This window comes from Myotis daubentonii, chromosome 17, assembly GCF_963259705.1.
Source record: "Myotis daubentonii chromosome 17, mMyoDau2.1, whole genome shotgun sequence".
In the NCBI taxonomy this organism is placed as follows: domain Eukaryota; kingdom Metazoa; phylum Chordata; class Mammalia; order Chiroptera; family Vespertilionidae; genus Myotis; species Myotis daubentonii.
Genome location: NC_081856.1, coordinates 22512170 through 22527482, shown reverse-complemented (window position 1 = coordinate 22527482; position 15313 = coordinate 22512170). Strand labels below are relative to the sequence as shown.

At 42.3% G+C, this 15313-nt stretch overlaps 2 protein-coding genes across 12 annotated transcripts in view; one reads left to right on the top strand and one right to left on the bottom strand.

The window, feature by feature from the left end:
- CLVS1 (clavesin 1) overlaps window positions 1–5415 on the top strand; it is a 138171-nt gene extending 132756 nt beyond the window's left edge. Inside the window, exon 6 of the mRNA XM_059673106.1 lies at window positions 4664–5415. Coding sequence (XP_059529089.1) covers window positions 4664–4751 — 88 coding nt within the window. The 3' untranslated portion in view covers window positions 4752–5415. The remainder of the gene's footprint in view (window positions 1–4663) is intronic.
- An 809-nt stretch (window positions 5416–6224) lies between these two features.
- Window positions 6225–15313, bottom strand: part of ASPH (aspartate beta-hydroxylase) — a 192588-nt gene continuing 183499 nt past the window's right edge. For all 11 annotated transcript variants that reach the window (XM_059673092.1, XM_059673093.1, XM_059673096.1 and 8 more), the window contains 4 exons: window positions 12049–12184; window positions 10004–10095; window positions 9511–9644; window positions 6225–8453 (listed from right to left, as the gene is read on the bottom strand). In XM_059673092.1, coding sequence (XP_059529075.1) covers window positions 8303–8453; window positions 9511–9644; window positions 10004–10095; window positions 12049–12184 — 513 coding nt within the window. In that variant the 3' untranslated portion in view covers window positions 6225–8302. The remainder of the gene's footprint in view (window positions 8454–9510; window positions 9645–10003; window positions 10096–12048; window positions 12185–15313) is intronic.

The window sequence follows — 15313 nt, the reverse complement described above, 5'->3', positions numbered from 1 at the left end:
CCTCCTCCTCCCCATCCCAACAGGTCAAACTGATAGAGTATGGCCCAAAGCCCAGACATTCCGTATAAATCACGCTGTTAGCATTACTATATGGCATGGCCCAAAGTCTCAGAGACACTTTTATCAGGCAGGGCAGGATGCCCCGAGGGTTTAGAGGAGGAAGGTAAGAGACCATTCTGAGACCTTTGGAAAGTGGATGTTTTGGGCAACTCAGGCCTCCTGAATTATCCATTTATTGCACATATTTGTAAATTTTTGTTTGAAGAATCTAGTTCAACCATTTTTTAAATTTATTTTTTTATTGTTGATAGTATTACAGATATCTCCCATTTTCCCCTCTTCTTCCCAGTTCCTACCCACCCACCCACCCCCAGGTCTTCACTACCCTATTAGCCTTGACCATAGGCTATGCATATAAGTATATATAAGTTCTTTGGTTTATCTCTTCTCATCCCCCCAACCCCACATAAGGTATTTTAGTCTAATCCATGCCTCCCTGCTTTGGGTCTTATTTTGTTGGTCAATTCATTTTGTTCATTAGATTCCACAAATACTAGTGAGATCATGTGATATTTTCTTTCTCAGTTTGGCTTATTTCACTTAGCATAATATTTTCCAGGCCCATCCATGCTGTCCCAAAGGGTAAGAGATTCCTCTTTTTAACAGCTGCATAGTATTCCATAGTGTAAATGTCCCACAGCTTTTTTATCCATTCATGTACTGATGGGCACTTGGGCTGTTTACCAGGCACATATAATAACACTGCTATGAACATAGGGGTGCATATATTCTTTGTTTGGTGTTTTGGGGTTTTTAGGATATATTCTCAGAAGTGGGATCACTGGGTCAATTGGGAGTTCCATTTTTAATTTTTTGAGCAAACTCCATACTGTTTTCCAGAGTGGCTGCATAGTCTGCATTCCAACCAGCAGCAAACTAGTGTTCCCTTTTTTCCTCATCCTCTCCAGTACTTGTTGATTTTTTGATAGCCATTCTGACAGGTGTGAGGTGATCTCATTGTGGTTTTAATTTGCATTTCTTTGATAATTAGTGACTTTGAGCATTTTTTCATGTGTCTCTTGGCCATCTGTATGTCCTCTTTGGAGAAATGTCTATTTAGATCTCTCCATTTTTTTAATTGGATTGTCTATTTTTTTTGTTGTTGTTGAGTTGTATGAGTGCTTTACATAGTATTTTGGATATTAATTCCTTATCAGATATATCATTGGCAAATATGTTCTCCTATTCAGTGGGTTCCCTTTTCAATCTGATAGTTTCTTTTGCTGTGCAGAGGCTTTTCATTTTGATGTATTCCCATTTGTTTACTTCCTTAGTTCCCTTTGCCCGAGGACAGCGGTTCTCAACCTGTGGTCGCGACCCCTTTGGGGGTCGAACAACCCTTTCACAGGGGTCGCCTAAGACCATCGGAAAACATTACATATTGTTTTGTGATTAATCACTATGCTTTAATTATGTTCAATTTGTAACAATGAAATTGGGGGGTCACTACAACATGAGGAACTGTATTAAAGGGTGGCGGCATTAGAAAGGTTGAGAACCAATGCCCTAAAAGATGTATCCATAAAAATATTGCTACATGAGATGTCTGAGATTTTATTGCCTATGTTCTCTAAGATTTTTATGGTTTCATGTCTTACATTTAAGTCTTTTATCCACCTTAAATTTATTCTTGTTTGGTGTAAATTAGTGCTCTAGTTTCATCTTTTTGCATGTGTCTTTCCAGTTTTCCCAGCACCATTTGTTGAAGAGGCTGTCTTTACTCCATTGTATGTTCTTGCCTCCTTTGTCAAGTATTAATTGAATGTAATGGCTTGGGTTGATTTCTGGGATCTCTGTACTGATCCATTGGTCTATATGCTTGTTCTTGTGCCAGTACCAGGCTGTTTTGGTCATAATGGCTTTGTAGTATAGTTTGATATCTGGTATTGTGATCCCTCCTACTCCGTTCTTCTTTTTCAAGATTGCTGCAGCTATTCGGGGTCTTTTATGGTTCCATATAAATTTTTGGAGTATTCTAATTCTTTGAAACATGCCATTGGCATTTTAATAGGTATTGCATTGAATTTTTAGATTGCTTTGGGTAGTATAGACATTTAATGTTAATTCTTCCAATACATGAACATGGCTAATGCTTCCATTTGTTTGTATCCTTCTTTCTTTTCCTATAGCAGTGATGGCGAACCTATGACACGCATGTCAGAGGTGACACACGAACTCATTTTTTGGTTGATTTTTCTTTGTTAAATGGCATTTAAATATATAAAATCAATATCAAAAATATGTCTTTGTTTTACTATGGTTGAAAATATCAAAAAATTTCTATATGTGACACGGCACCAGAGCTAAGTTAGGGTTTTTCAAAATGCTGACACGCCGAGCTCAAAAGGTTCGCCATCACTCTGTCCTATAGCTTTCCAAGTACAGGTCTTTTACCTCCCTGGTTAAAGTTTATTCCTAAGTCTCTTTCTTGTTGTTGCAATGATACATGGGATTGCTTTTTAGTTTCTCTTTCTGAGAGTTCATTATTGGTGCATAAAAATGCCATAGATTTGTGGATGTTGGATTTTGTATCCTGCTACCTTGCCAAATTCATTAAGTCTAATAGTTTCCTGGTAGAGTCTTTAGGGTTTTCTATGTACAATATCATGTCATCTGCGAATAATGGCAGTTTTACCTCCTCCTTTCCAATTTGGATGTCTTTTATCTCTTCTTGTCTGATTGCTGTGGCTAGGACTTCCAGGACTATGTTGAAAAAGAGTGGTGAAAGCGGACATCCTTGTCTTACTCCTGTTCGTAAGGGAAACAGTTTTTGCTCATTGTATATTGGCTATAGGTTTGTCATATACGGCCTTTATTACATTGAGGTATGGTCCTTCTAGTCTCACTTTACTGAGAATTTTTATCAAAATGGTGCTGAATTTTGTCAAATGCTTTTTCTGCATCTATTGATATCATGTGGTTTTAATCTTTCAATTTGTTATATCACATTTATTGATTTGAGAATATTGTACTAGCCTTGTATCCCTACAATAAATCCTACTTGATCATGGTGTATGACCCAAACTGGGCTCACCAGCAGAGAGCACCGGAACCGAGAAAGGTACCCCCATAATACCTGGCTGTGAAAAGCAGCAGGGTGGCTGTTTGCCAGGGAGAGAGGGCTGGAAATGCAGACCTTCTTAAAAGGCCAACACACAACATTTTGAGCGCAGCCACTCACCTTGGGCTCCAGCAGAGGGAGGGCAGAGTGGACTGGAGATGTATAAATGGAAGTCAGGGTTGGGGGGTCTGGGATTAGAGCTCATTAGGCAGACACCCCCGTCTCCTGTGCTGAATCATTGCCTCATGCGGCAGAGGTCACCTTTCTCAGGCAAACTTGCTGTCCTGCTGTTTTTGCCTTGGGAGATGACAGTTCACCCATTCTATTGGAAAACCCTTTGCCCCCACCCTGTAGAGCAGTGCTTCTCAACCTTGGCTGCACATTAGAATCACCTGGGAATCTTTTTAACATCCTGATTTCTGGGTCTCATCCTCCGGAAATTGTTTCTTCGTTACTAATGTTGTGGCCTCACCTGATAACAAAGAAATAGAATTTCTAGAGGATGAGGCCCAGAAATCAGGATGTTAAGAAGATTCCCAGGTGATCTAATGTGCAGCCAAGGTTGAGAACCACTGCTCTAGAGTTTGAGGCCCATTAAGAAACTGAGAATAACAATTAGCCTCCAAGCAGAAGCAACTGTCCCACCCTGTTGGAAAACCTCTCATGCCACCTGCGGACAACTGCCTGAGGCTACTCCAGGCCGAATCCAGTCAGTCTGGAATCTCTGCCAGGTCTAGTTAGTCAGAAACAGCAGTTTGGGTCTCCATCCCGGACTGCTTAGTGAAGCAAAAGCCAGCAGGACCAGTTCTGTAGGGAAAGGAAGTACAGCTCAGAACAGGGTCAACCAAGGTGTGAGACTCAAGGCAGGTGCACCCTGGGCTAAGGAGTCCTGACCACTGGACAGCTGGCACAATGACATTGGGTTGAACCTCACTGGCAGCAGGTTGGAGAGGAGATCCCTCTCACACACAGGACATCAACAATGAAGTCTCAATTCCCATGTCAGGGCACATACAAGAATCAACGAATGAATGCATCAATAAGTGGAACAACAAAAAGCAATGTTTTCCCCCTCTCTCTCCCTCTAAAATCAATCAATAAATGTTTAAAAAGATAATTTAAAAAAAAAATATTAATAAAAAACAATGAAGTCTCAATTACAACAGGAGAGGCCAAACAACACACACAAGAGGCATTCCTCGAGCATCCTGCTCAGGTGAACAAAGAGACCACACCACGGGACCCCTCAAGACACTTTCTGCATAGGCCATCCCACAAAGACGAGGCAAAGCAGTTCTCTCTAATACATAGAAGCAAATACAGAGTTTCCTGCAGAGATTCCAAGATGCCTCTCCCCATAAAAACTGTGGTGTAGAAGACCCCGAAGCAAGGAAAGCAGAGCTACAAAAGCGGGGGCTAAATAGTTTGAATGTCTTGATTAATAAGGGGAATATAAAACCTGAATGCCCTCTAATGTTCCAAAATGTTGTCATCATGAATTGTTTGTAACCGTATCTTTTTCCTTCCTTCCCCTATGATTAGATCTCAGTCTGTGGTAGAAGCTGGGACCCTGAAACATGAGGAGAAGGGAGAGAATGAGAACACTCAGCCACTCTTGGCTCTGGACTGAACCCCGAGTCACTCCACATTCCCGCATATCGCCAGCCGCCGGTGGTATCAGCCGCCTAGGAAGCACATGCGCACTGACCCCACAGACAGGTACGGCTTGACCCAAGGCTCTCCACTCCTGCCACCAGCCATTGGTCGAAGCAGCCAAAGTTGAACAAAGACTTGAGAGATGCTTTCCCCCCCCCCCCGCAATGAGGGCATTGGGTAGAGGATAAAGCAAGGCAGTTACATAATCAAGATTTTCCTCCCCCACATTTATGGTATTAAATGCATTACTAAATTTGATGCACACACTGCATTAGAACAAGGATTTTTCTGAGGCATCGCCCAGAGACCTTCTCCCGTTTTTGCAATTTAAGATTAAGTGCATTTCCGAGTAGATACATCACAATTGTCAAGTTCAATGTAGTGCAGAGCCCTGAGACAATGGTATCTCCAGTAATTTCCATTCTTATTGAATTATTTTCTTTGACCTCATCACCAGCATCAAGTTATTCAGCCTCAGAGCAAGTTCTCTGAGGCCTGGCTATGTTCAGAGGCTGCTTATTTTGATATCCTGCAAAAATGGTTTTGACATCACATCTTTTGTCAGGCTACCAGCTGATCATCATGAGCTGACATTAAAAGAAGGCACACAATGTGAAATATGATTATTTCCTCTTAGCAATGTGTGTCTGCAGATGGGGTCCCATTGGAAACAGTGATTTATAAATCCATTCACGTTGCCTCACTTGGGTCACTACAGCAAAGCAAAGTGCCACTAAAGCATTTAACTCCCACCTCCCTCTGCAGCCAGTGAAAGGTGTGGCTGTTGCTGGAGGAAGACCCTCAAGGATGGCTAAATAGGCAAGTACTGAAAATAAGAGAAAACTAGGAATGCAGGACGAAATGCCAAAGATCATTGTATTTCTTTGTCTATTCTCCTTGGAAATGGAGCCCCCAACTATCCATTCAAAGGAAATTAGATAAAATTAAAAATCTCATAGGACATGATATCCTTACCTGTGCCATTTTTCCCCAAAACCAGCTGTATGTTTTTAGATATCTCAGCCATCTGCATGACATGGCCATTCATGAGTATAACCAGTGGGTGCTCAATGCCAAATAAAAATATTTTAGTTAATGGGCAGTAAAATATGATTTCACATTTTAAGAATTTGGGAGGGTTAACTTGTTAGCTAAAAATTTCAAAGGAAAGAGGTGATTCAACTGGCCATAAATCACCCTCGATGGCTATTATTACTAATTTTTTTCTACTGGTAGATAATTAACAGAAGTAATTTTTGTATTCACCCTTGAAATAAAATTGAAATAGAATTAAAAACATTTCTCAATTGCATTGCAGTATTAAAACCAATTTTTTTGTGTAGACATTTCAAATAACAAAATAATATTGAAATAATTCTACCAATGCAGTGACTGAAATACTTTTCTTATACACCATGACATAGGGAAGAAAGATGAAGAATTAAAGTGAATTAGAAAATCCATTTTATTACCTGGGTTTATAAGGCAGTTGTGGAATCCAAGTACTTAAAATGCTATTGGAGTCAGTTATTGCCAACCCTCTGCAACAGTAAAAACAATTCTGGCTTTTCAATTGGCAATCTTTAGAATCCTGTAGTGACCTGATGTTAAATACCATGTGATAATTGCTAAGAGCTAGTTTTCACTCTATTCCATGGCTTCATTACATGAATGTAAGATGATGGTTTAATGATGACAACTTACACTTTGAATTTCTTTGTGTATGCAATATACACACAAGAACCAAATTCTGTGACATGAATGTTACCACATGAGCACTGGATTGTACTGTCCTTTGTCAGTCATTTCCTCTGTTCAATAAATACTGAAGGACACAAATACCTTTTTCTTTTTCAAGAGTTTACTTTTCCTTCTTCTGGAGTTTGATAATTAATTTGATATCCTCCCACCCCCCAATACTCCATCTATTTTAGCGAGTTTTCTGGACATTGGCAAAACAGAAGGGAACACAAGAAATATTTTGCAAACTCTTCTCCTGGAAGCTAATATGCTTAAGAACAAACAAAGACGCATTTCCATTTTAAAGAACTGTCTTTTAAATGGCATACAAACGCATCCTCCTTTGTCCTGAGATAGAAAAGAAGGCACACATGTTTTCCTACCTGTGAGTGATATCTGGTAACCTCTGTGTAATTTTGCCAGCATTTTTTGTTCATATTGGCATAAAGTTCAGTGCATTAATATTACATTCTTACAGCTAACATTTCTAGTTAGCTTTAATTAAAAAAAAAAAAAAGAATGCATTCATAATCTACCCAATTAATGACATGGTCATCTTTGGAATGAGTAGGCAAGGCCATTTTTCAATAGTTATTTCTATGCAGTGTTCAATAGTAAAAAACTATGGATAATAATTGCTATTTCAAAATGATGTTTAAAGGGCAGGAGTTGCTCAAGCCAGGCAGCTGGAAGAGTCTTCCAAACTCTTTCAAAGAGGAAAGCAATCTCGACATCCTACACCCAGGACCGAGACCCTGGCACTCCTGCCTTCCACGTTTTACAACACTGTGATGGGAATCCTCTCAAGGATTCTGTCACTCGCATGGATCTACAATAGGCAAAGACACTCTGGATTCCGGCCCTGTCATGGGCAGCAACAGGCCCGGGGCCAGAGGTCCTAGCAGCCACCTATCTACCTGATCCCAAGAGAGAATTTTCACTTGGACAATTTTTACGTTACTTTTTTTTTTCAAGCATTAAGAAAAACTTACATGAGGCATTTTTATAACTCCATATAAAATGATTCCATGTCCCTTTTTGGTGTAAAAGCTTCCTCTTAGAAAGAAATGCCATGTTGACAGTATCTCCACCATTCTCACGGTGAGGAGAGAGAAATGAAGACACCAGCTCTCAAAGATAAGAATAAAAAAAAGCAGACCCAGTGGGCATGGAGGTGTACAGTTCACATATGCTGGCATAATTACATTGTTTTCCTTCGTATTAGGAAACTGCTTCCTTCATGAGTGTCTATGCCGAAAAATAATTAAAAGGGGAAGTCTGAGTTCACCAGGAAAGTTATCATGAAACCGCTAGAAGTGAAGCATTTACACAGCTTGTCATTTAAAATCAACAAAAAAAGTAGTGGTATGTGATGACAAAAATCGTCTAGCTACCCTAGAAAAATATAATTGCATAGGAACATTACAAGCTAATGCAATCCATTCACAGTCTCTACATGTATTCTCACTACACACTGATTCAGCCTATTCTAAACGGAGAAAATATCTTTGGCTGGCAAGGTAGAAGCTATCATGTATTTACCTGAAATACGGGCATCAGACCAGCGCTGTCCTGGAATGATATACAGCAGGGTCTTTTCTAAGTGAATTGCAGTGGGGCAAGTATTCCCTTTCACGTCTTCTAACCCTAGGAGGAGGTTTAGACATCTTTAGGCTGCAAATCAAGGAAATTAAGGGCGTTGGTGCTCGAACTTCTCTCCCCACACCCGAGCCGACAACCCGAAAGGCAGCCCCTCTCCAGTGTGTCCCAAACCCGCACGACATGCTAAATCGCAGGCAGGCTGCGTCTCTGCTGGGGTGTCAGCTCTGGGTGCCACACATCCACGATGAATATCAGCCGGAAAGACGTGGCGTCCTGCCACACCTCGTGCTCAAAGGAGTCGTCAAAGATGAGCACCTTGCCTTCTTCCCAGGTCCTGGAACAGAGAAACGTGGAGGCTTGCGATTCCGATGCCGGAGGACCGGTGCATGTCTATGTTGCGGGAAGGCATGGGGAAAAGTGGCCCTACGTTCACCTCCCTGCTCACGCTAGGGCCTGGGCTAAGTGCCTTGTGAGCATTATTTCACTTGCTCCATATAACAGTCCTGCAAAGCAGCTGGTATCAATGCCAATTTTATAAGCAAAAAGGCTGAGACTCGAGGGGATTAATAGGCCAAGGTTACATAGAATTAGGCGGTAGGGCTGGGTTCTGAACAAGGCAGCCAGCTTCCGCGACACCATGCTGACTCCTCCAGAGCAATACATCAATATCACTGGGGAGGGGGAGGGGCAGGGAGGGGTTAGGGGGGACGGTTTCTTCAGGAAGGGGGTCGCTGTACCGTTGAATAATTCAGTGGTAAAGCAATACACGCAGTGTGTAATATGTGCGGGCTCAGTACAAGCCAGCTGACTCTGAGTGCAAGTCTGTCCAATTACAACAGCGGTTCTCAACCTGTGGGTCGCGACCCCTTTGGCGGTCGAACGACCCTTTCACAGGGGTCGCCTAAGACCATCCTGCAAATCAGATATTTACATTACGATTCATAACAGTAGGAACATTACAGTTATGAAGTAGCAACGAAAATAATTTTATGGTTGGGTCACAACATGAGGAAATGTATTTAAAGGGCCAGAAGGTTGAGAACCACTGATCTAGAGCAAGTATGTCAAACCCGCAGGCCTATGCTTCATTTATACGGCCCGTGTGAGCCTTTGAGTTTGACATCTTTGATCTAGAAAGAGAAGCAAGAAGGCTCATCGACCAGATGCACGGGCTCTGGGGAGACATCACTGCAGAAGGCAGCCCTGGAACTGGGAGGCAGTGTCTCCAGACCAAAGAAGGGACAGAGATGAAAGGGTCTGGATTAACATCACCCACCCCAGTCTACATGTTCACAAAGGAAGAGAGTGTCCGGCTGAACATGGCTTTGTCGTCACAGACATCCATCCTCAGAAGTGATGAATAAGAGAGAAAATGGTGGGGGCAAACATACTTGGTCTCGTTGGCACACCGGATCTTGCAGCCTTCCTTGGGAATCACCAAGCCCAGGTGCATTCGGAGCCTGCAGTTCGTGGGCCCCGTGTGCGGCCACACGTGAGTTCCTGGGTGCATGATGGAATATTTGATCTGTGCAGAGAATATAACACACCGTTCTTCCATTTATCAAGCGGTGGGGGAATTGCTAAATTAAAGTGACAGTACAAAATTACTGTCAATTTGGATTAGAGCCTTTGTAAGACTCAGAATTAATATTCTCCTCTCATTTCTTTGTGAAGGAATTAAAAATAAGTACTCCCTTTTTGCACAAAGCTATATATACACTGAACATTTTCACCCTCAATTCTGACATCAAACACATGAAATTGTTTCATTAAAAGAGGCATTCGTTGGGCCAAAGGACATAAATACTGGTTTGTAATCATCCACATTCCCTTATTGCCAATAAGCAATTGTGTTCTTCCCAGCACTGAAAACACTCTTGGTACCTGTCCTCTCCGGCATCCTGTTGTCTCAGGGAATTTATCTAGTAAAGAACAGGTTTTAGGAGCTCCTTTGCAGGCATTTTCATTTTTTCGTCCTAGGACAATAAATGACAAAAGCATTGTTAGTGAACGAATCACAGTACAGCTCCGACTCATCCTGTTTGGACCACATGTGATCTATAATGTCATGCTCACTGTGGGAATGAGAAGGCTGCATACACACACGGAGACAATGTGCATTGCTCCACTAGATACTGACTTGCAGAGCAAGGACTAGAATTCTCCCCTCACTGCTGGACTATTTGACTAGTGATGTCTAATAGTTATTTCCCCCGCTGAGGCAGGCAGAACAGTGGATGTCAACATCTAAGCCCAGGAACCTATGATACATTAACGGAGAGGAGAAATAAAGGTTTCAGAGGGCACTGAGATTTCTAATCAGCGCATCTTAAAATATAGAGATTGTCCTGGATTAATTAAATGTGCCCAATGGAATCATAGGGTTCTTAAATGCAGAAGAGAGAGGCAGAAGAGTCAAGGTTTGAATGATGCAGAATGAGAAAGACTTGACGGGCCATTGGTGACTCTGACGATGGAAAGGGCTGCCAGCCAAGGAATGTGGGCAGGCTAAGCTGGAGCCTCCAGAAGGAATGCAGCCCGATGACACTTCCATGCTCGCCCAGTGAGACCCACTGTAGACTTCTGACCTTCAGAACTCTTTCACGATATTTTAAGCCACTATGTTCGTGGTAATTTGTTACAGCAGCCACAGTAATATACCTGCCCCCACCCCCCAAAGAAGCTTATATTTCTAACCTAAAAATGCATTTCCAGGATTATATTAACGAGTTACCTACACAATATTCTTCATTGGAATTTAATGTATTTTTCATTGTATAAATCATCCTTTATATATGGATAAAGCAGGATTTACATGAAGGTGGGAGGAGGTCTTTGAGAGATGATGTTTTCTAGGCGTCACTGTGTCAGAGACACAGAATTTGGGACATAGTCTTGAGCATCTTAGGCTATGCAAACTTCTTCATCTACAAAATCGCTGTTTCTTAGGGAAGATGTGCTCAGGAATGTGCACAGCATCATTTGCTGCACTTAAAAAAATCGTGTTGGCAAAAAGCTGACAGTCACTTGAAATCATGTAATCTCTCGAAATCATAGATATTGCCTTGAAAATATCGCTTTAGTTCTCTTTCGTGTAAAGCATTTGGAAGGCATAACTGAGATAAACGACTGTGGTTATTAGTGCTTTAACATACACCAACTGCTTATCATCCTCTCGATTCATTTCCTGTGTTGACGTTGTGCAACACATGGTGCTATTTCGTCTTCAAAATGGATTTACTTTGTACACGACTGCTAACTGAGTTTAACTTGAATTTTCAAGGGAAGTGGAGGGAGATTTAAAGATGAAATTTCACGCTCCTCATTTTAAGGGTAGATTGCTAATTCAATGAACACACACATACCGGAGCCCTGTCTGCGTGCCTTCGCCTGAATTCAGCTCAGGGAATCTGAGGCTGAATATGAACCACTTCCTAGTCTTGAAGAGCTCAGGGACCAGTTATTACTGTCCTGTCACTCCGGGCTGTCCTCATCTCTACCAACTCTTACCCCTGGGATATCTCTTTGGCAAGCAACACTATCTCCATTTGACAGGAGCACAGAGGCTCAGGGAAGCTCCTCTCCAAGGCATTGAGTAGCACACGGTGGACTCTGCAGATACGCATACACAGCCGAGGTACTCTCTGTAGCTTATCATTTAACAAAATATTAGGAAATCAAAATACTATTATTTATATTTATCAAAACACACACGGGAGTATACACAGGCATGCACACACATACATACATGCACACACACAAATAAATGTTCACATATAGTTTTAGAAAACTGAATGGAATTTGATAAGCTAGGTTTTCCCGGGCAGTTTCCTGTAAATTGGGGAATCCCGACCCTGGGAAGTGTCACCAGGCTAGTGTCCACTTCCAAGGTATCACTAGCTGCAGAGAGTCTGGAAGCCGGGGCTCACCTTGCTGCCACAGCGTAAACTGGCTCCAGTCTCCCTTCTCCCTCAGGTTTTCATCCTCAGGCAGGAAGAGGCCTTTGGCTTTATCCATCACTGCAAGGCCTTCGTCGCGGATCAACTTCCAGTTTCTCTCTAAGGACTAGAGAGAAGATTCTGGTGTTAATGGACTGAAAATATGCCAGGTAGAACACCTTATCAAAATGACTCCCAGCTTTTCATTTATCTGATTAATCAAGCAATGAAATTTTTCTCACTTCATTTAATTTTTCTTTTTTAAGGTTGACTTTTATTTAAAATCTATTTTTATTGATTTCATAAAGGAAGGGAGTGGGAGAAAGAAACATCAATGATGAGAATCACTGATTGGCTGCCTCCTGCAAGCCCCACACTGGGGATCAAGCTCACAACCCGGGCATGTGCCCTAACTGGGATTGAACCATGACCTCTTAGTTCACACTCAACCACTGAGCCACGCCGACCGGTCTAAATTGATTTTTAGACAGGAAGAGGAAGAGGAAGAGGAAGAGGAAGAGGAAGAGAGAGAGAGAGAGAGAGAGAGAGAGAGAGAGAGAGAGAGAGAGAGAGAGAGAGAGAGAAATCGATCGCCCCCTACTGAGAGAGAGAGAGAGAGAGAGAGAGAGAGAGAGAACAAGAACAGAATACCGATCACCCCCTACTGGAGATTCAGCCCTAAACATGGACATGTGCCCTGACATTGAACAGGCAAGTTTTCTGTGCACAACACAAAGCCCCACCAGCTGAGCCACACCGGCCAGGGAGGCTCACACCATACTCCTCCACCCGTTGGTTGAGGTTGTTTCCACACCTTGGTTATTGTGAATAATGCTGCAATGAACAGGGATACATATATCTCTTCGATATCCTATATTCCATCTTCTTTGGATGTATACCCAGAAGTGGGATTGCTGGGTCACACGGCAGTTCTATTTTTAATATTCTGAGGAATCTCCATACTGTTTTTCATAGTAACTGCACCAAACTTATATACTTCTGCTTCTGTGAAACCCACCCATCATCACCCATAAATAATTCCAGTACTACTTTAATCCCAAGTAGGTAATTCATAAATAGCAAGTCCAAGATTTAATTTCAATACAGACACACTCAAAAGTCCTCACTTGGGCAGGTCCCCAGAGTGAGAGAATATGGTGGTTTTCTCAAGGATGCTAAGGTTACAGAAAGGGAAAGAAGAAAAAATGCAGTCCAGATATTTACATCTTCTATAAAACATATCAATCACCAACAGTCCCTGCCGCTACGAGCCTTGTTCAAGTTGCCAGATAAATCTGTTAGATTCATGTTAAACTGTCACACGCGAGAGGAGAATTACCTCGCTAACACACAAAATTACTTTCCAAATGAGTGTTTTGGCACCTTCCCCTCCCCTCTCCTGGTATTTTAGAAGTTTCTCTCACTTCTTTTGAAAGCACATTTTAGAGGCATCTTTGAAAGGAGCTGATCTTTTGTTACTGAAATAGGGCACAAAGCCCTAGGGAAAACTGTTAAAGTAACTACATCACTAAATAAAATTTTTGAAATGGTACTGAGGAGCAAGCTGCTTTTGTATGTGGCATGTCATTCCTGCCCCCTCTCACCTCCTCTCGGTGTCTCCAGGGAAGTGTTGCTGAGGTCCTTTTCCAGGAGCAGTAATGATTTTTTAAAAACACGATTTTGTACCCCCTTGTCACACGTAGCACTCCTGGACCACCTGCGCTGCGAGGCCACGGACCTGCTCAGTAGGAATCAGGCACCGCACAGGTTTCTGATTTTCAGTATAAAATAGCCACTCATCGCTTCTTTTAGGTTCAATACTGTGTCAGACAATTTTACAACGGAAGGATCCTTGTTAATCTAGTGGACACTTTTCCCTTCAGGGATGAAGGAATAACTCTTGGTGCCAACATCTCACAGTCCAGTGGCCAGAAACTGTCTGCCACTTCCACGTGCCTCGACTGTTCCTACGGCACCTGCAGGAGGGGAGAGGCGAGGCTGTACTGGCCCTGGGGACCCTACAGTGACTCTGGGGCACGAGGGTGCCTGATGGCTCCCGCCAGGTCCTCTGCAGTGGGTTACCGACACCTGTGAGGCGCGGGTGCTGGTGCGGGGGGTCCTTGGGGAACAGAGCACTCCCCACAGGACACTGGGCAGACCAAGGGGGTTCACATTCCCGACAGCTGGGAAAACCAGGCTAACCAAACACACACACCTAGTAAACCTGAGGAAACAACGAACAACATAAGATAACAACAGTCACGATCTCTTACGTGGTCAACGTAAACATTTTTTCTACCAAAGTAATAACTACACTATGGCGGTCATTTCCAGCCAGTGCACCACAAGAATTTCTAGACACGCAATGCCTGACTAGTCAGTCAGGGGCACCGACTTCTTTTCCCTTAGATTATAAAAAATAAAAATGACAACAGCCAACACAACTATCGTTGGGTGTGAATGAATCAAAATTATAGTGTGTGTGTGCTGCAGAATTGTAGTAATTGGTTTATGTGTGCCGTGAGATGAAAAAGGTTGAAAATCGCTCACTAGAGGATGCTTTTCAACTTTGGAAAGGCACAGCAGGGCCTCTTCATGGGCATTAGGGAGAAATCTGGGATGGGACCTGGTAATGTTATATTTAAGCAGAAACCAAGAAACCACATTGTGTAAAATTCACATAGTTATAGGGGATTGTGTGTGTATAAGAGAGAGAGAGAGAGAGAGAGAGAGAGAGAGAGAGAGAGAGAGAGAGAGAGAGAGAGAGAGAGAGAATATACACATTTTCTCTATAGTGATATTATTCAGCTTTCTGAGATGGCAAAAATGTCCATTTTTTAGGAAATTCCATCAGGAACTTGAAAGATGCCTACATTGTTAAAGGACTCATATGAAATATTACTTCCTTGACCCTAAATTCATCCATTTCATGAAACTGAAGAGAGAGACATGGATAGGGTTGGCGTTTGAGTTGGTGGCCCAGAAAACAATAGCTTCTAATTCACATTTCTTCTTGTGGCTACACAGACTTCAGAAAGCAGAGTTGATTGCTTTTACAGTGCCACATGGCTCCATAAACCCATCATCAGCACTTGCCTGTTGAGTTAAACCTCAGCTGTATTTGGCACTGTAGTCACCTCACAAATGGATTTCCTAGTTTCAAGCCTCATTAGTCCCACAATACACTCCTGCTCTCTTTAATCCAAACCCTCCATCCAGTTCAGGGCACTTGGCTGATAATCTGTTCATTCCTCTT